The 17,202-nt window shown below is 46.0% G+C and overlaps 1 protein-coding gene across 6 annotated transcripts in view; it reads right to left on the reverse strand.

Moving 5' to 3' along the window:
* mmd (disintegrin and metalloproteinase domain-containing protein mind-meld) overlaps positions 1–17,202 on the reverse strand; it is a 336,846-nt gene that overhangs the window by 42,565 nt on the left and 277,079 nt on the right. For all 6 annotated transcript variants that reach the window (XM_065455165.2, XM_065455163.2, XM_065455162.2 and 3 more), the window contains one exon: positions 5,885–6,231. In XM_065455165.2, the coding sequence (XP_065311237.1) occupies positions 5,885–6,231 (347 nt within the window). The remainder of the gene's footprint in view (positions 1–5,884; positions 6,232–17,202) is intronic.

The raw sequence follows: 17,202 nt of genomic DNA on the forward strand, positions 1-17,202 counted from the left end.
GTGGATCAACGGGATATCAGGACAGGCAGTCAGTGTCCTGATGTAATTGGCCAGACTTGTGCATGACAGAAAATGAGTGCTCTTGTAACCGCAAAGCCCAGTGTCCAAGACGGCCTGTAGAATCTTTCAGCGAGGAAAGCCAGCAGAGAGCATGGTGGTCAGTCACTACCGTGAATGGATGGCCAAAGAGGTATGGCAGAAATTCAGAGATGGCCCAAACAAGGGCAAGGCAGTCATGCTTGGTAACTGAATAATTGCACTCTGGGGCAGATAGCAGTTCGTGACGTGGGCAGTTCGTGACTGCTATGATGCAGTCACGACCATGTTGGTGCTGGGCAAGGACGGCTCCGATTCCGTATCCACTGGTGTCTGTCCGAACTTCTGTAGGAGCAGAAGGGTCGAAGTGCACCAACAGAGGAGAAGTCATGAAAAGGCATATAAGCGCAGAAAATGCATGGGCTTCGCTACCACCCAATGAGAAAGGCGTATCTTTCTTGAGAAGCTCAGTGAGTGGGTGGGCAATGTCAGCGAAATTTTTGACAAAGCGGCGGAAGTAAGAACATAAGCCAATGAAGGAGCGAACGTCTTTGGTAGAGGAAGGTATGGGGAAATGCTTCATGGCGCGAATTTTTTCAGGGTCAGGTTGGATTCCTATGCAATTAACAAGGTGTCCGAGCACTGTTATTTTGCGGCAACCAAAGTGGCACTTGGATGAGTTGTGATGAAGACCGGCGCTACGGAACACTTGGAGAATGGCCAACAGGCAGTGAATATGGCTGGAAAATGTCGTTGAAAAAACAATAAGGTCATCCAGGTAGCATCAGGAGGTGGACCATTTGAAGCCTCGAAGGAGCAAATCCATCATGTGCTCAAATGTGGCTGGCGCATTGCATAGACCGAAGGGCATAACCTTAAATTGGTATAGCCTATCAGGTGTTACAAATGCGGTCTTCTCGTAGTCCGTAGGATCTGCGGCAACTTGCCAATAGCCACACCACACATCGATGGACAAAAAATAACTCGCTCCGTGGAGGCAGTCAAGGGCGTCACCTATACAAGGCAACGGATATATGTCCTTCTTAGTGATATTGCTTAGGTGTCTGTAATTGACACAGAAACGCCAGGTGCTGTATTTTTTCTTGATGAGCACAACTGGAGATGCCCATGGGCTACTTGAGGGTTCTACAATGTCTTTTTCTGTCATCTTGTCAACTTCTTTTTATATAATTGCCCGTTCAGGAGCAGAAACACAATACGGACGACAATAAATAGGGTTTGCATCGCCAGTGTCGATTCGATGCATGACAACTGTTGTCTGGCTTAGCGGGCAGTTGTTAAAGTAAAAAACATCCCGATACGATGCTAACACACGGCAAAGGTCAGAAGCGTGTGCTGGCGAATGGTCCGCAGCGACCCTTTTGTTGAATTCAGTGGTGGGCAAGCTGAGGATCCTGCTGCGCTCATAGGACGTGAAGGGGCTTCAGATGTTAGCATGGAAATCTGACAGTCGTTTAGGGATGACAACGTTGCAAGCACAATTCCAGAAGGTAGAACATGGGTGGATAAGCCAAAGTTGAACACAGGGAGATAACCTTCATTGTTGGCAATTTCGACAACCGTGTGTGGTAGGGTCACATTGTGTGCCAAGACAACGTCAATAATAGGGGATGCAATGTAATCCCCGTCAGCGACAGAAGGATAGGGCGTCAAAGGAACATAAGTAGTGGATTGCGGTGCAGTCGCACAAACTCGACAGTACACGGTTGCGTAGGCTGAGTAGCAATAGTCTCGGGGACATAAGGAAGTTGAAGTTGAAGGACACTGGCGCCACAGTCGACAAGGGCTGAATGTGTGGATAAAAAGTCAATGCCCAAGATCACGTCGTATGGGCACTGCTCAAGCACAAGAAACAGAGCAGTTGTCCGATGACTAGATATAGTGACGCGGGCAGTACATGTTGCAACAATGGTAGGTGTGCTTCCATCGGCAACTCTTACTGCATGTTGCATGGCAGGTGTCAGAACTTTCTTCAGCTTCTCATGAAGATTAGCACTCATCACCAAGATTTGCGCACTGGTGTCAACAAGGGCCATAACAGTAACACCATCGACTTGGACTTCAAGCAAATTAGAGTGGGTAGGGACAGTAAGACGAGGATGTTGAAGCCAGGTCAAGAATGCAGCATCACCTCCGGGCGCTGCACTCATCTAGTTTTCTGGTGCATAGCATCCAGGGTTGGTAGGCGACGGGAAACGGGGAACTTGCGGCGAAGGCGAAGGGAATCGGCGGTCACACGGTGACGGTGACCTACTATACACATTGGCGCGAGTGTCGACATCAGGTGTGTCAGTCGGTAGACAGCGCGACAATGTTGTATGGGAGTAGCCTTCAGGACGATGGTTCTGGGTGCTCCAGTCAGTCGGCGACGTCCGACGGCTCCAGCAGTGCCGCGCAATATGCCCAACTCGAGAGCACACGAAATATATTGGGCGATCATCTGGCGTCCTCCGCTAGGCGGGACTGAGGTATCGTGAATAAAAGGGCTGGCCCCTCGGTGCGACTGGTGGAACTGATGGTGTGACTGGTGTAACTCGTGGAATGTGCACGGTGCAGACAGAGGAGAGTCCCAAACTAGTGGCCTCCTGTCGAAACTTGCTTGAATCAAGGAAACCATAGGCTGGTTAGCAGTCGAGACATCGGGCACAAGAGGGGCTGGTGACATTGCTTCTATTTCACGACGAATGATATGTGTCAAAGTGTCCGAAGCAGGCAATTGTAAAGTCTGTGGCGGTACTTCGCATGATGACGATGCGGCCGTATTGGGGAACCTGGTGAATTGCTAGGCAATACGGCGGAATTTTGCTTGTTCGAATCACTGACACTCTTTCACGATGGCATCCACGGTAGCACAGTTCCTGAATACCAAGAGGTTGAATCTGTCGTCGGCGACACCCTTGAGTATGTGCCCGATCTTGTCTGCTTCGGACATGTTACCGTCAACTTTGCGGCAAAGCGCTAGAATAGCCTGAATATACGAAATGTATGATTCAGTAGATGACAGCGTGCAAGAGCCAAGTTCTTTTTTAGCAGCTAGCTGATGACACAAGGGTTTGCCGAACAAGCTGTTCAGTTTTTCTTTGCATAGGTCCCAGCTGGCGAGATCATGCTCATGCAACTCGCACCAAACGCGTGCAGTTCCCTTAAGATAAAATATCACATTTGCCAGCATAAGGGTATCTTCCCACCTGTTCTGTTTGCTGACACGCTCGTACCATGAAATCTAATCTTCAATGTCCATGTCATTTGTGCCACAGGAGGTGCCTGGATCTTTTGGAAGCGATAAGGTGACAGATGGTGAGGATGGCTGCGGCGCAGTAAGTTCTGGCGCGGTGGATGCTTTAGTGGCCATCACTGAGGAAACAATGTGGTGGCCACTTCGGAGTTCTGTGTTGGGATGATGGTGATGAACAGGCCATCACCAAGGGAACAACAAGGCGGCCACTTCGGAGCTCTGTGCTGGGATGATGGTGAAGAACAGGCGCACCCAGCATCTCTACCAGTAATGTTGCACGAAAAACTTATACACATTTACAAATATTTACAAGTAAGGCGAACAGCATGGGAGTCACAGCAGCCAATATGACGAGGTGCCACCTCTACGTCTTCATCATTGATGCTGGCCTAATGCAACAGACTTCTTCTGTGTCGCAGCAATATTATCCTGTTATGCAGATAGCTGGCCTATCCACTGATGTAATGCCATATTGCCTGAAGGCATTAAAAATTCTGTAGAGAATATTGCTGAAGATGCTTGTGGTATCAAGGAAGACAGCAGCCGCCCGTATACAGTGCTGCTTCCCATATTCAATGGCATATTTCAACCATCATGTCAATGAAAGAACGACTTCCAAAATTCGGTCCACTACACTTGGATATTAATACACTGCACCATTCCAAAAACCATTAAAGCAGCATCAAAACCATCTGTTACATGACTTCTACAGCAAAACTAGGAAGTGAAACAGGTCTGTAAGACTGCATATGACGAGAATATTTGCCTGATGTCCCTTATTACCCAAGAAAGATTTTACAGTCAGAGAAGTGCCCCAACACTTGACAGCTGAGACATTGTAGTGCAGAGTGGATGATATGATCAGGCCTAAGCATCGAACACTGTATAAATAGTAGCAGATTTAGCTCGATGTAGCTCTTGGCATGCAAATTAAATAACTGTTGTCAGCAGTGCGTGGTGAAAGTGTAAGATTACAGCCATTGTTGCTGATTAAGAGAAATGCAAGTGTAGGTTTGAAGTTCTGAATGATGGTCAAAATTCACAAGAGGTGCTGCTGATAAAAGAGGACACTGTAGGGCTCGAACAATATCTTTAAAACAGTGGTGCCTCAAGGACCACTTAGATTTTTGAAGCTTTGGTTAAAGGGAACTAAAGGCAAATATTAACTCAAACTAAAGTTATAGATTAGTGTTCGAGAATCTATAAGGCGTCAATATTATCACGAACAGCGCCTTAATACTCGAGAGATCGAGGTAAATGCAGGACATGATTAGAGACTTGTCCGGGACTCTCAAGCACTTGCCTGATGATGAAGGCACTGCTCAGTTAAATTGTGTCACTAGAACTCAACCACTCATTTAAAAAAAACATCCCTGTTTGTAAGATGAAATAAAATGCTACTTGTCCATTTCTATTTCACTTTTACGAAAAAGAACTCATTGAAATTACCCTTGATGCAGGCAGTCAAAAGGTTTCGTTTTTGCTCGACTCTGCACCACCCACGCTTTTGCATTTCGGTAGTTTCGTTGTCGCGTACTTCTGTGCTGGTTTTGCTGGCTCGCAGAACTCGCACAAACTGCAAATAGCAGAGAACTTCCATGTGATGTCGCGGGATGCCCGAACGGTCTACGCCACTTGGCCAAAAAGCAGCTTCAGCTACAGTGTACTGCCACTCTGACTTCATCTGTCTTGGCCCGGTACCGCCGCCTGTTGGGCATTGTTTTACTCACCGATGGCAGCAAAGGGCAGTGATGGTGCACGCAATGTCACCACTCCCCTTGTTAGGTGGCGGGAGATTTGAATTTCGAAAAAGGTATTACCCCTCAGATGCAATTTTCTCGTAAACTTAAGTATTTTCTTGGCACGAAACAAGCGTTGCGAGGTTTCTGTAATGGTAATTAAACAGTTCATGTTGACTTAGTATTTGCCTATAGTGTCCCTTTATGTGACCTCTGTTTGTGGCAAGAGGTGAAAATAGTGTGCCTATTTTCCTTCTGAGTGAAATGATAAATAACAACCAGCTTTCTCGTGCGACATGCCAAGAGATGTATTTGAATTCACCATGAAAATAATGTATGTTGTTTCTTGCATTGCTGCAATCATGCTGTCTTTTACTTCTGCTGGGCACAGTAAACCGGTGTAAGACGTTTGTTCTGACACTTGGTTACTACTTGAACCTTTTCACCTGGCATCATGTGCCTTATCCATGTTAAAGTAATAGAAAACAAGAATATCTACAGGGCAAAGCTTCCTGTAGCTAAGTAGTGCCTTACAGGCAGTATTTATTAGTTTTTCCTGTTTCCTAGATTGTGCCATTGACCTTTTGTTTTCGTATGCTTTAATTTTTTTCCTGCACCTAGCACTTCTCTGCCCCCATGACAATAGATGAGGAATAGCAGGGGACAGTCAGAATCATGCTGCAAAGTAAGGATTATAATGAGCTGTCATCATTATATTGTTCTAGTATTATGTGATCCTTTGGTACCAATGCTTAGCACTCTCTATTCAACATCACTGCCTGTTGCAAGACTGTGTCATGTCAACAGCTGATGACATGCACGTAACGAATTTCTCCAATAACAGGGAGAATACCGGGCTCAAGTTGCCGCAGCAGGTCTTCCAGATTGCGGATACGGATGGGCTCGGCAGGATCGGCCATGCAGGGCTCGGGACGCGGCAGGTCCCGGCGCGAGTCCTGGCCCGGGCTGGCATGTGACGAGGCTGAGTGCAGTGCCTCCAGGATCTCCTCATGGTAGCCGTTGAGGCTCTTGAGCGTGCGCTCAACCTCGCTCAGTGTGTCACCCCCCGCTGCTGCTGCGGCAGAGGCCAACGGTGGCCAGCCGCCACCGTCCTTGGCGAGGTCCTTGGGTGAGAGCTCCATGAATGTCTCGTCCACCTCGTCTGGCTCCTTCCGCTTCAGCTCCTGTAGCTTGTCCTCCCTGCACATAAAGAGCAGTCACACTGTACTGCATGTACTGCATCAATAAAACTTGGTGCTGGGCTAGTTGGTGATGCATTCTTTAAAACTGATGGTAGCGCTAAAAAGGACGAACACATGGTGAAAAGATGTGTTTCCTCGTAGTCGTGTCGTCTTTTCACCGTGTGTTCGTCCTTTTTATCGCTACCATCAGTTTTAAAGACTGCAGCAGTGTGCCTAGACACATCCAAGTGGGCAAGGGAGAGAGCTGCCCCAGTGCTGCAATATGGGGGCGCCAGCATCGTGGTGCTACAAGCAGTGGGTGCACACAGCTCACAGTGCTTACTGCAGTTAGCTGGGCACGCATGCTACATGAATTTAAAAATAAAATGCCAATGACATCCTGAATTTGCCACGGTTATGGTTTCTCTTTTAGGTGTAAATTTGTGGTCTGTCAGGAAATTTGCAACCAAGCAGTTTCTGGGTTGTAAACTTTCCTGACAGATCACAAATTTATAAAATTCTGCTACACTGAACAACACACTAAGTAGAGAGAGAGAGAGTAAACAAGGGTAGGCTGGCAGATTCCTTTCCTCAAGCTCTCTCTGAACCCTTGCTTAACTTTTCTTAGTGTCCATTCTGAAATCTGTGGTACACTAAGTTTTTTCCTCTATGGAAAAAACAGGCAGTCTTCTGCTATAATGTGTGCAGAGCTTGTCATTGTCATAACCTACCAGTTATTCTGCATAAAGCAAACACTTGTGCGACACATAGTTCAACTAACATTGCTAGGGCTTGTGGACTTAGACTAATCTAAAAGAAACAGCAAAATTCTTACATCTGAAATTTACAGTCTAGTCAAGCAAGAATGGCTGCACACTTTAGTGGAAGAAGGAAAAGGCCAAGAAAAATGTTCCATATAGGCATACGTAAAGATGGCTGCCCAGTGTAGTGAATTCTTGTATGGCAGAGCATAAAGCTGAAACCTTTATGTAACACATCATCAATGAAATGGACATTCCAGCAGGTGTGCAGGAAGTGCTGAAAACCAGACTGAACTTTCACTACGAGCAAAGGAACAAGGAAATAGAACAAATGGTGCAATATGTATGCTGATGACCTGGAGAAAGGGATGTGCTGCTAGTAACAGCAAAGCTCATTTTGCACTTGAAATTGTGACAAGCTCACTACACAACAATAATTTGACTGTACTATAAGAGAACAAAATGTGATCCTGTGTTTATGATGTCAGGGCTCCCTTGAGTAAAGGCCAGCAAAGCATTAAAAAAGTATTTGAACAGTGCAGGCTACAGAGAAAAGCTGTGCTGAAGTTACTCAGCTCTGTTGTCTCAGAGGCAACTGATCTCAGCATAGCAGGAAAGAACAGTCTGGCAGTTTTTTATCTGTGGCACACATAAATTACAGCCACTGCCGTGCGTGACTGTGCTGAAACAACATACACGGTATGTTCCCGTTGGAACACTCCTTCAGAAACAACTAAGGCAGCTATCCCTTAATGATCTGATCTCAGTGGACAGTTTAGATGATGCTGCACAACATCTAGTCTACACAGAAGACTTCTAGTACAGTCAATATGATATGCCAACCCTCTCAAAGCTGTGTAGAAAAGAAATATCAACGAATTACACAAACTATATCTTCAAAACTGTGAGAACAATCTGTGACAACCTTTTAATGATTTTACAATTTCAGCTTTAAACTACAGCTATCAGCTTCAATGGTCAATTGAACACCCAGCAATTTGGCATTTCCAGCGGCTGTCAGGCTGTACTTCTCTTATACAGTGCTTTCTAATGTAGCATTTTTTCATATTTTTATGTGAACAAGGTGACGTGGAGCAGTTGAGAAACACAAAAGACGCGAGCGTTGGTATCGATGTCAGGGGCGGCAGGTGGTTCATACACTGTATAATGTGATAAACAGTCTGCGTCTTGATGCTGGCAGCCCGACTTGTACACTATACTATATAGGAATATTCTTGCAGCCGCAGCCATACAAATACAGCTGGAATGTGGAAGCCGCCGAGATGGGAGCCAGGTATTCACACTGATTGAATAGTTGTGCTCCGCTACTGTGAGCAGGTGGCTAGTGTAGGCGATAACGCGATCTTGTCCCCATTGGCATTGGGCTAAGAGGGCTCCGATCTTGTGACTACTGGCCTTGGTATGGACTTCTGTAGAAGAGGACGGGTCAAAGTAAGCCAGTATAGGTGGCGTGGGGAGAATGGTAGTGAGGTGGCCAAGTGCGGCAGCTTGAGCGGGACCCCACAGAAATGGCATATCCTTCTTCAGAAGATCAATCAGGCGATTGCTGCGAAATCTTTGATGAACTGTCAGATATAGGAGCATAGTCCTACAAAACGTCTTTAACAGACTGAGGTACAGGAAAAGATGTGACAGCACGAATTTTCACCGAGTTTGGTTCAATACCAGAAGTGTCAAAAAGGTGGCTGAGCACTGTAGTCTGCCGGCGACCGCAGTGGCACTTCAATGAACTCAATCAGAGCACAGCTTAGCAGAAGACTTGCAGAATAGCTGATAAGCGCTCAAGGTGTGTCTCACATGTATGGGAAAATACGAGAATGTCGTTTAGGTAGCAAAGGCATGTTGACCACTTGGACCCTTGAAACAAAGAGCACATCATACATTTGAATGTTGCTGGGGCATTGCATAGACCGAATGGCATAACTTTAAATTGATACAGACCATCAGGGATGACAAACGTGGCCTTCTCTTGAGACTTCTTAATCAACAGAAATCTACGAATAACGAGACTGAAGGTCTGTTGAGGAAAAGTAGTTGGCACCATGGAGACAATCGAGGTTGTCGTCAATGTGAGGCAAGGGGTAAATGTCCTTTTTCATAATTCGATATATGTAACGATAATCTGCGCAAGAATGCCACGTTCCATCATTCTTTTTAACAAGCACAACGGGCAACACCCAACAGCTCGACGAGGGTTCAACAATGCCTTTGGCAAGCATCTGGTTCACTTCATCTTGAATAACCTTACAGTCTGATGCAAAAACTCAATATGTCCGGCGATGAATCGGACTAACACCACCAGTATATATGTGATGATTAACAACTGAAGTCTGACCCAATTGTCGATTGTTGAGGTCGAAGATATTGCAGTATAGGAAACCAAAAGGCGGCAAAGAGCTCCTGCTTGCTCAGGCAATAGGTCTGCTGTAATCACGGGACTAAATGTGGGGTAGAGGCAAATTGCCATAATGTGTACATGCTGAAGAATCGGAGCAGACGTCTACAGAAAAAGTTGTGACGTAGTCATCTGCTGTGGCACGCAGTACGACAACCAATATGCCTTGGGGTAGAACTTGCTTTGTCAGGCCAAAATTGATGATGGGGAGGCATGTCCGGTTATTGGCAACGGTTACGATTGAGTGGGGTACAGTGATATTGCACATCAAAAGGACATGATGAACACATGTTTTGATGTTACCACCACCTGGCATAGGGAAAGATGTTAGAAAATTGACAAAAGTCAAGGCTTTAGGTGATAGGTGAACAAAGTCGGTTGAACTAAAGTTTTTCAGGAGTTCAGCACAAATATGCGGGAGAAGAGGAAGTTTGGGGCAAAGGGTACCGGCGAACAGTTGATTACAGCGGAATGCGCCACAAGAATGTCTAGTCCGAGGATAAGCTCATGCGGATAATTGGTCAGCATTGTAAAAAGAACTGGAATGTGACGGCCGGCGATGCTTATACAGGCAGTACACATTACAGTGACAGCAACACACCGCCATCGCCAACATGTACGGCTCATGTAGTAGCGGGCGTGACAACCTTCTTCAGTCAACGATGGAGATTAGCACTCATTAGGGACACCTGGACTGCAGTATCAATAAACGCTGTCAAAGGGACACCCTCAACAGGAACATAAAGTAAGTTCTGGTTCATTGGGAGCGTCAATGGAGGATATCACCGTGATGAAAATAATGCAGCACTACCTTCAGGAACTGCATGGTCTAGTTTTCTGTCCAGGAGGGCCCATAATTGGTCGGTGACGAATAGCACAGTGGGTGGGTTGATGGTGACCGACGGCACTAAGGTGATGGTGAGCAAGTGAGACAAGTGTCATCAACAGGAACATCAGAGGTAGGGGACATACAGTGAGGCGAGTAGCGGTGAGGATTGTCATATGGGCAAGTAGAGGAGAAAGGCAGCTTCAATACGGGGACGTCCAGGGGTTGTGGCAGTGACGAGCTACATGGCTAATTTGGTGGAATTGAAAACAGATTGGCTTGCCGTCCGGAGTTCTCCACTCAGTACAATTGCGGTATCTAGATGAAGAATAAAGGCTGCTGTGAGGCACAGCTGTCAGCACCAGTCTGGCATCAGGTCGAGAGACAGAGCAGACAGCAGGAAAACCGACGTTGGCAAATTCTTGCCGTACACTGCCTGAATTAGGAAGATCGCTGGTGCAGATTGGTCAGTGGTGTGGTCAAGTGGGCATGGATGGAACGAGGCTGTACTTGCAGCCTCGAGCTCGTGGCAAATGATATGCATCGCATTCTCGTTGAAGGGGGGTGCAGTGGTAAAGTCGACACAGGATAACATCGCATCCATGTTAGGGAGACGGGGGAACTGTGGAATGATCCAGCGGCATTCCTTGACAATGATGTCGATCGTGGAAATATTGTTGTAGATCAACAAGTTGAACACATCGTCTGTGATCCCTTTGAAGACATGGCCTACTTTGTCAACCTTGGCCATTTTCTCAACGACTTTATGACAAAGAGCGAGTACATCTTGTATGTACGAGACATATGATTCAGTGGAAGACTGCACTCTAACAGCAAGGTCTTTTCTTGCAGCCAGTTGGCGAGCAGTCGTGTTCCCAATGAGGTCATGGAGCTCCTCCTTGAAGGAATCCCAGCTACACAGATCGTCCTCATGCCTCTGGAACCAGACACGTGGTGTTCCAGCCAAGTAGAATATTACATTTGCTAGCATTATGGTAGAGTCTCTGCGGTTGTTCTGGCTAACACACTCATACATGCTGAGCCAGTCCTCAACGTCAACATTATCTTGGCCAGAGAATATGCTAGGATCACAGGGACTGGTAACAATGACATATGGTGTTGTTGGAGTCGCAGGTGTAGATTCAGACGAAGTGTCGCCACCAAGAGCCATGGAGGAAAGCTGGACGGTGTGGCCACTGCAGAGCTCCGTGGCGAGGATGGGAGTGCCAACCTCCACCAAATTGTTACGTGAACAAGGGATTAAACACTGAAGGCTATTTACAGTGTATATTTACAAAAACAACTGCAGCGCTGGCCAGTTCAGCTGACAGCTCGAGACTCACGAGCAGTTCGTCTTCCTCGTCGGGGTGCTCACGTGTATTGTCCAAAAGAAACATGCAATATGGATGTAGCAATATTAATAAATGAATGGATGTAAGCCTTCGAGATGCAAGTGTGTTTTCTGATTATTTGGTTACAGTAAAACAATGGAAAAATGCTTTAGTAATAACATAGAAGAGATGCCTGATATTTTTGAAAATTGTGCTCTTGTGCAGAAGTTAACTTGAGAAGACAATGCGGACCACAAGTGTGGAACAGCTTGACATCCTGAGAAAGGTGGTGCAAGCCAGTGCAACTGCAACGCGCAAGCCCCAAGGCAGCATGTACAGTAATGTGGCCTAGACATATGGCTGTCTTTTCACAACCCTATCAGACTGTGTACATTTCACTGCGTGTGTCATTTAAGGGCCTCGTTAAATGCCAAAAAAGACCACGTGCAATGAATGAATTTGACACACATTAACACTGTTATCCAGTGTTGCTTTGGGTTACTCAACCATCTGTACCAGTTTGCCCTTTCTTTAGTGGTCTTTTCCTTGGCTTCATGTAGTTTATGCACAGTGTACCACCAACATGTAAGGCAGGTACTCCTACAGCGCTTTTTGGAGGTGCAAAGGCATTTGGAGGAAAACCCTAGTACATGTTGCAATAAGTAAAGCTGCAATTGGGGCCAGTTGCTTTTACATTGTTCCAGATAAATGCACTGTGTTGCAGAAAACCAAAACTTCAGAATGATGTGTATACATACCATCCAGCTTTGAAGTCGTACTTGGTTTTGCGTAAAACAGCACATTTATCTGCAACAATATTGCAACAGTCCTCAGGTGTGGTCACTGAATTTTCTGTCTCACTCATTCTCTCTGTGAATGCATGCATGCGCATTGATGCTTGCCAGTATGTGATTATTTCCTGTGAGTTGCTGCCTTTAGTTTACGCTGAACTAAAACAATAAGGCTGTGTGTCCGTTAATTGGCTTCCATCATGAACTGAATTACAGGCTCAACTGAGTTAAGGTGGCCCAAACACCGATTCAAATTGGTACAGCATACCATGCAGCACTGTATATAATTAAGGAACCTGTAACAGGACCTACGACTGTACGCCAGACTGTGAGGGATCCGCTTTGGTCCATAAACAATTTTGTTTGTTTTTCTTGCTTGTTCTTTTAGTGCGATGAGCAAAATGAGAACAAGGTGAAGGCCGGAGCTCGTTTTGCTCATTGTCTTGAATTTCCATCTCCCGCATTCCCCTGGTTCTTTTAGTGGGCACATCTTGCCTGTTTTTTCAGTGGGCACTCACTTTTTTTACTCACAACATTCATCTCTTGCCTGATGGTATTCTGTTTGCAAGCAAGAAAGTGCCTGTGGAGCCAACTGCAGGCTACCACACTTGGCAAAGCTCAGTGTTGTTCCACAATGTGCTCCAGTAAAGGTTTTGTGCGCAGGTGCAGTTTTGTCACTACGCTTACACAGATTGATCATCATACTCATACGCATCATACGCAAACTAATACAATGAGGTCTTTGTAGTGTTCCTACACTCCCTGAACCCACGTGATGATGTTAGGCTATATTATTTAATTTCAACAGGCACCTTAATAGCACATGCATTGAGGCACACTACATTTTCAATTTTCCACCTCAATACTCATGTGAGCATGCACTGTACACCCCAAAAGCAATGTAAGCTAGCCAACCTGAGAAACTCTAAATTAGAGCTACTTTATATTTAACATCCACAAATTCAGGCTTGCATGCAACAAATTACATGAAATTAATTAATTGTAATCAATTACATTTCTTTTGTAATTTAACTATTACTTTGTTTACTTGGTAATTATCACCATATTTCAATTACTTTTTTTCAGTAACCAGTGACACGTGATCAGTTAATGAGCAAAATGAGAACAAGATGAGCGCAGGAGCCGACATTTCGACCATTTACTTTCTAGACAGGACAAGCTACAACAGGCAAAGCAGGTTTGAGAACCTGCGAAAACTACAGCAGAATGCCCGAGAGCATGCACTGCAGGAGCGCATGCAGGATGTGAATGTTCGGACAGGCGAACTCGAGAGCTCAGTGCCAGTTTCCTCACCTTAACACTCCACCAGATGCTGGCCAAAGAATTGAACTGGTGCTGGCATGTCCCGATAGCAATGGCCAATTAAGACATTCAAGCCCAGAAACTCACCTATGGCTGATTTTTTAAGTTCTTCATTGGCCGACCAGGGAGAAATCTATTGGCCGACCAGGGAGCATCTTCACCAAGTCCCAGGAACAATAAACATTGCACTTCATAGAGGACCCAGATGCTGAGTAATGACAACCTTGTGCACAAGATGTCCATATGTTACAGTACTGCCTTATACCCAGCGCGCACATCAAGCGAGTTTTCAGTGTCACTGCTGGTGTCTTCACAACGAAAATGAGGGAGGAAGATTGACATAATTTCCGAAAAGCAATTTTCAGTGAATACAAGCAATGTGAGAAGGGTTGCAGAGGACGCACTGAAAGTGTCCTGGGCCTGCCGGTTCAGTTTACTGTATTTGAGCAATGCTAATGGAGAGTCTTAGAATAGGGGCCCCAAGGAAACAGCGTCAAAGATACTGTGCATGCACAAGACACAAACTGCGCTTGGGTTTTGTGTCAGGGACACTAGTTCATTTATTCAGCGGGAACCCCAAAACTGCCCCATAAGCTTTGTGTCAACAAACATGGCGGCACCCACTGAAGCGATGGCTCTAACCTAGCAGCAAACTGGGCTCGATTCGTGGTAACACGTCAAGTTCATAAGCTAGGAGTAGGAGGAGTGAGTGTGGCTATGGCTTTCTGTTAACCAACGTGTGTAATGAAGAATGAAATCAAGCCCCAGGCACCGGGGCTTGATTTCATTCTTGCAGATCGAAAAAGGTGTTTCTTTTTGTTCTCAAGAGTTTTAAGTGTTTTGTTAAACCATGGCTGATGTCGGTTAGCGCGAACGGTTATAGTTGGAATGTACTTCTCTGCTAGGGCGTTAACTTCATTCTGAAAGAGAGACCAGTTGTTTTCCAGAGAGCGCAAATGAAAGCTTGATTTGAAATTTTCATAAAAGTCATGTAGTTCTTGATTTATTGCAACGTAGTTGCCTTTGTCATAGAGGCGGATGATTATGCAAGAAAAGGTGAGGCGTGCAGACAGGACACAAGAGAAGAGAAGTGGACAACACGAACGCCGACTATCAACTGAAGGGAGCACTGAGGCGCAAAAAAAGAAAGAAGACACAAAACTCACCTGTGCAAGTTCTCGTATGGTATATCACCACGTGTCAGTTGGTTACATGTGCCGGTTTACGTGAGAGATAACTGTTAAGGCACTTAATCTCTTTCTTATGTAAAGCAATCGAAGGCTGACACGCACGCACTTCCACCATTATAGATATGCCATGCCTCTTCCATAAGACGCATATCTTCATTCTTGTGCCTGTAAAATATTGCGGATGACGTTTTTGTGAGAATGGCTTAAGCTGGGAATAAAGGTGAAGGTGACATGGATTACTTTATGATCACTAATTTCGCGGAGGTAGTTAATGGTTGACAGACTTTCTGGATGAGTGGTTAGTATAAGATCTAAAATGTTCTCAGTAGCCTGTGTTACATGTATTGGTTTAGTTTCTAATTGCGTTAAGTTAAAGTTAAGGCAAACATCAAGGAATTCCTTAGCACCTGCTTGGTTTGAACGTAGTTGCGCAGAAGACCAGTCAATGTTTGGATAGTTGAAGTTTCCGAAGAGCAAGATACATGCATTCAAGTACTTTTTCGCTAAGTGGACCAGGATATTGTTAAGCATGAAAGGAAAATCAGCAGGACTGTTAGGGGGCGATAACATACACCGAGAGGTAGCAGCTCTGGATTAACATTGAATTTTAGCCACAGAATTTCTAGTTCAGATGCTACGTCAATCACGGAGCAGGATAGCTGCTTATTCACAGCAAGAACACCTCCCCCTCTGGACCACTGCCTATCTTTGCAAAACACAGCAAAATTAGGAAAGTTGGTGAGGATTTCTGCGTCAGAAACGTCATCAAAAAGCCATGTTTCGGTGAGTATGAGAAGATTACTTTCAGATGATGAATGAAGGTTTGATATTGTCACGTGGTGGTGACGTTGAAGAACCCAGTAGCAATACTGTGCCCACAAAAACAGGCTACACTTATAGCACAACGATAGCGGCGAATACGGTCGGCGATTGTCGAAAATCTGATCAGCAGGTCAAGGGCGTCGGCTTTTATAGATCAGTCGTCCAATGTTCCAGAGTAACCGCTGGGACCCACGTGTAGACCACAAAGTTCTACACTATCCGCGTCGTGCATACATGCAATCAGATTACACAAGTTGCGGTGAAAGACAGTGGACGGAACCATCGATAACATTCCGGAAACTTCTGTACATGTAGGCGCATCCTGCGCTGTGCAATAACATTTGTTAGGCGGTGAGAAGTGGTCTCCCGATAAAGATAAAGAAGTACACATGTCGTTACCCCCCTCTTAAAAAGCATCGTCCCGATGCTACAAATATAAGAGAGCGAAACACAAAAGGGCACTTATTAAACAAAAGTAACAAAACAACGAAAAGAAACAAAGTCCAAAGGTCAGTTACGTGAAGTCCCAAAGTTCATGAACGCTGGTAGTACGGCTTGAGTCGCACAATGTGGACTATTTCAGGTCATGAGCGGCGCCGCTGTGATAGTGAAATGCCGTCTGGCATGACCTCATAGTCCAGTGCGCCAATAGGTCGGATGATCTTGTACGGTCCGAAATAGTGATGCAAAAGCTTCTCGCCCAGTCCTCGTCGGCATATAGGGGTCCAAACCGAAACATGGTCACCGGGCTGGTACTCGATGAATCGTCATCGGAGGTTGTAGTGTTGGCTGTCGGTACGCTGCTGGTTCTTGATAGGCATGCGCGCTAGAGAAAGGTCGTCGCGACGTCAAGATTCTCTTCGTCGGTGACGTGCGGCAGCATGGCGTCGACCGTCGTCGTCGGGTTCCTGCCGTAAACCAGCTTAAACGGCATGATCTGTGTTGTTCCTTGCACCGCCGTGTTGTAAGCAAAGGTTACGTACAGCAGGACCACGTCCCACGTCTTGTGCTCGACGTTGACGTACATTGCTAGCATGTCGGCGAGGGTCTTGTTCAGGCGCTCCGTGAGACCATTCGTCTGCGGGTGGTAGGCAGTTGTCCTCCTGTGGCTTGTATGGCTGTACTGCAGAATAGCTTGGTTGAGTTGTAAACGCTGTTCCTCTGTTGGTGATAAGGACTTCTGGGCACCATGTCGCAGCAGAATGTTCTCGAAGAAAAATTTCGCCACTTCGGCTGCGCTGCCTTTCGGTAGAGCTTTAGTTTCAGCGAAGCAGGTGAGATAGTCCATCGCCACGACGATCCACTTATTCTCGGATGTTGACGTCGGAAACGGCCCCAACATATCCATCCCAATCTGCTGGAATGGTCGGCGAAGAGATCCGATCGGCTGTAGTAATCCTGCTGGCCTTGTCAGTGGTGTCTTGCGTCGCTGACAGTCTCGGCATGTCTTGACGTAACGGGCGATGTCGGCGGTCAGACGCGGCCAGCAATACCTTTCCTGTATCCTCGACAGCGTCCGGGAGAATCCGA

Source organism: Dermacentor albipictus, chromosome 1, assembly GCF_038994185.2.
Source record: "Dermacentor albipictus isolate Rhodes 1998 colony chromosome 1, USDA_Dalb.pri_finalv2, whole genome shotgun sequence".
In the NCBI taxonomy this organism is placed as follows: Eukaryota; Metazoa; Arthropoda; class Arachnida; order Ixodida; family Ixodidae; genus Dermacentor; species Dermacentor albipictus.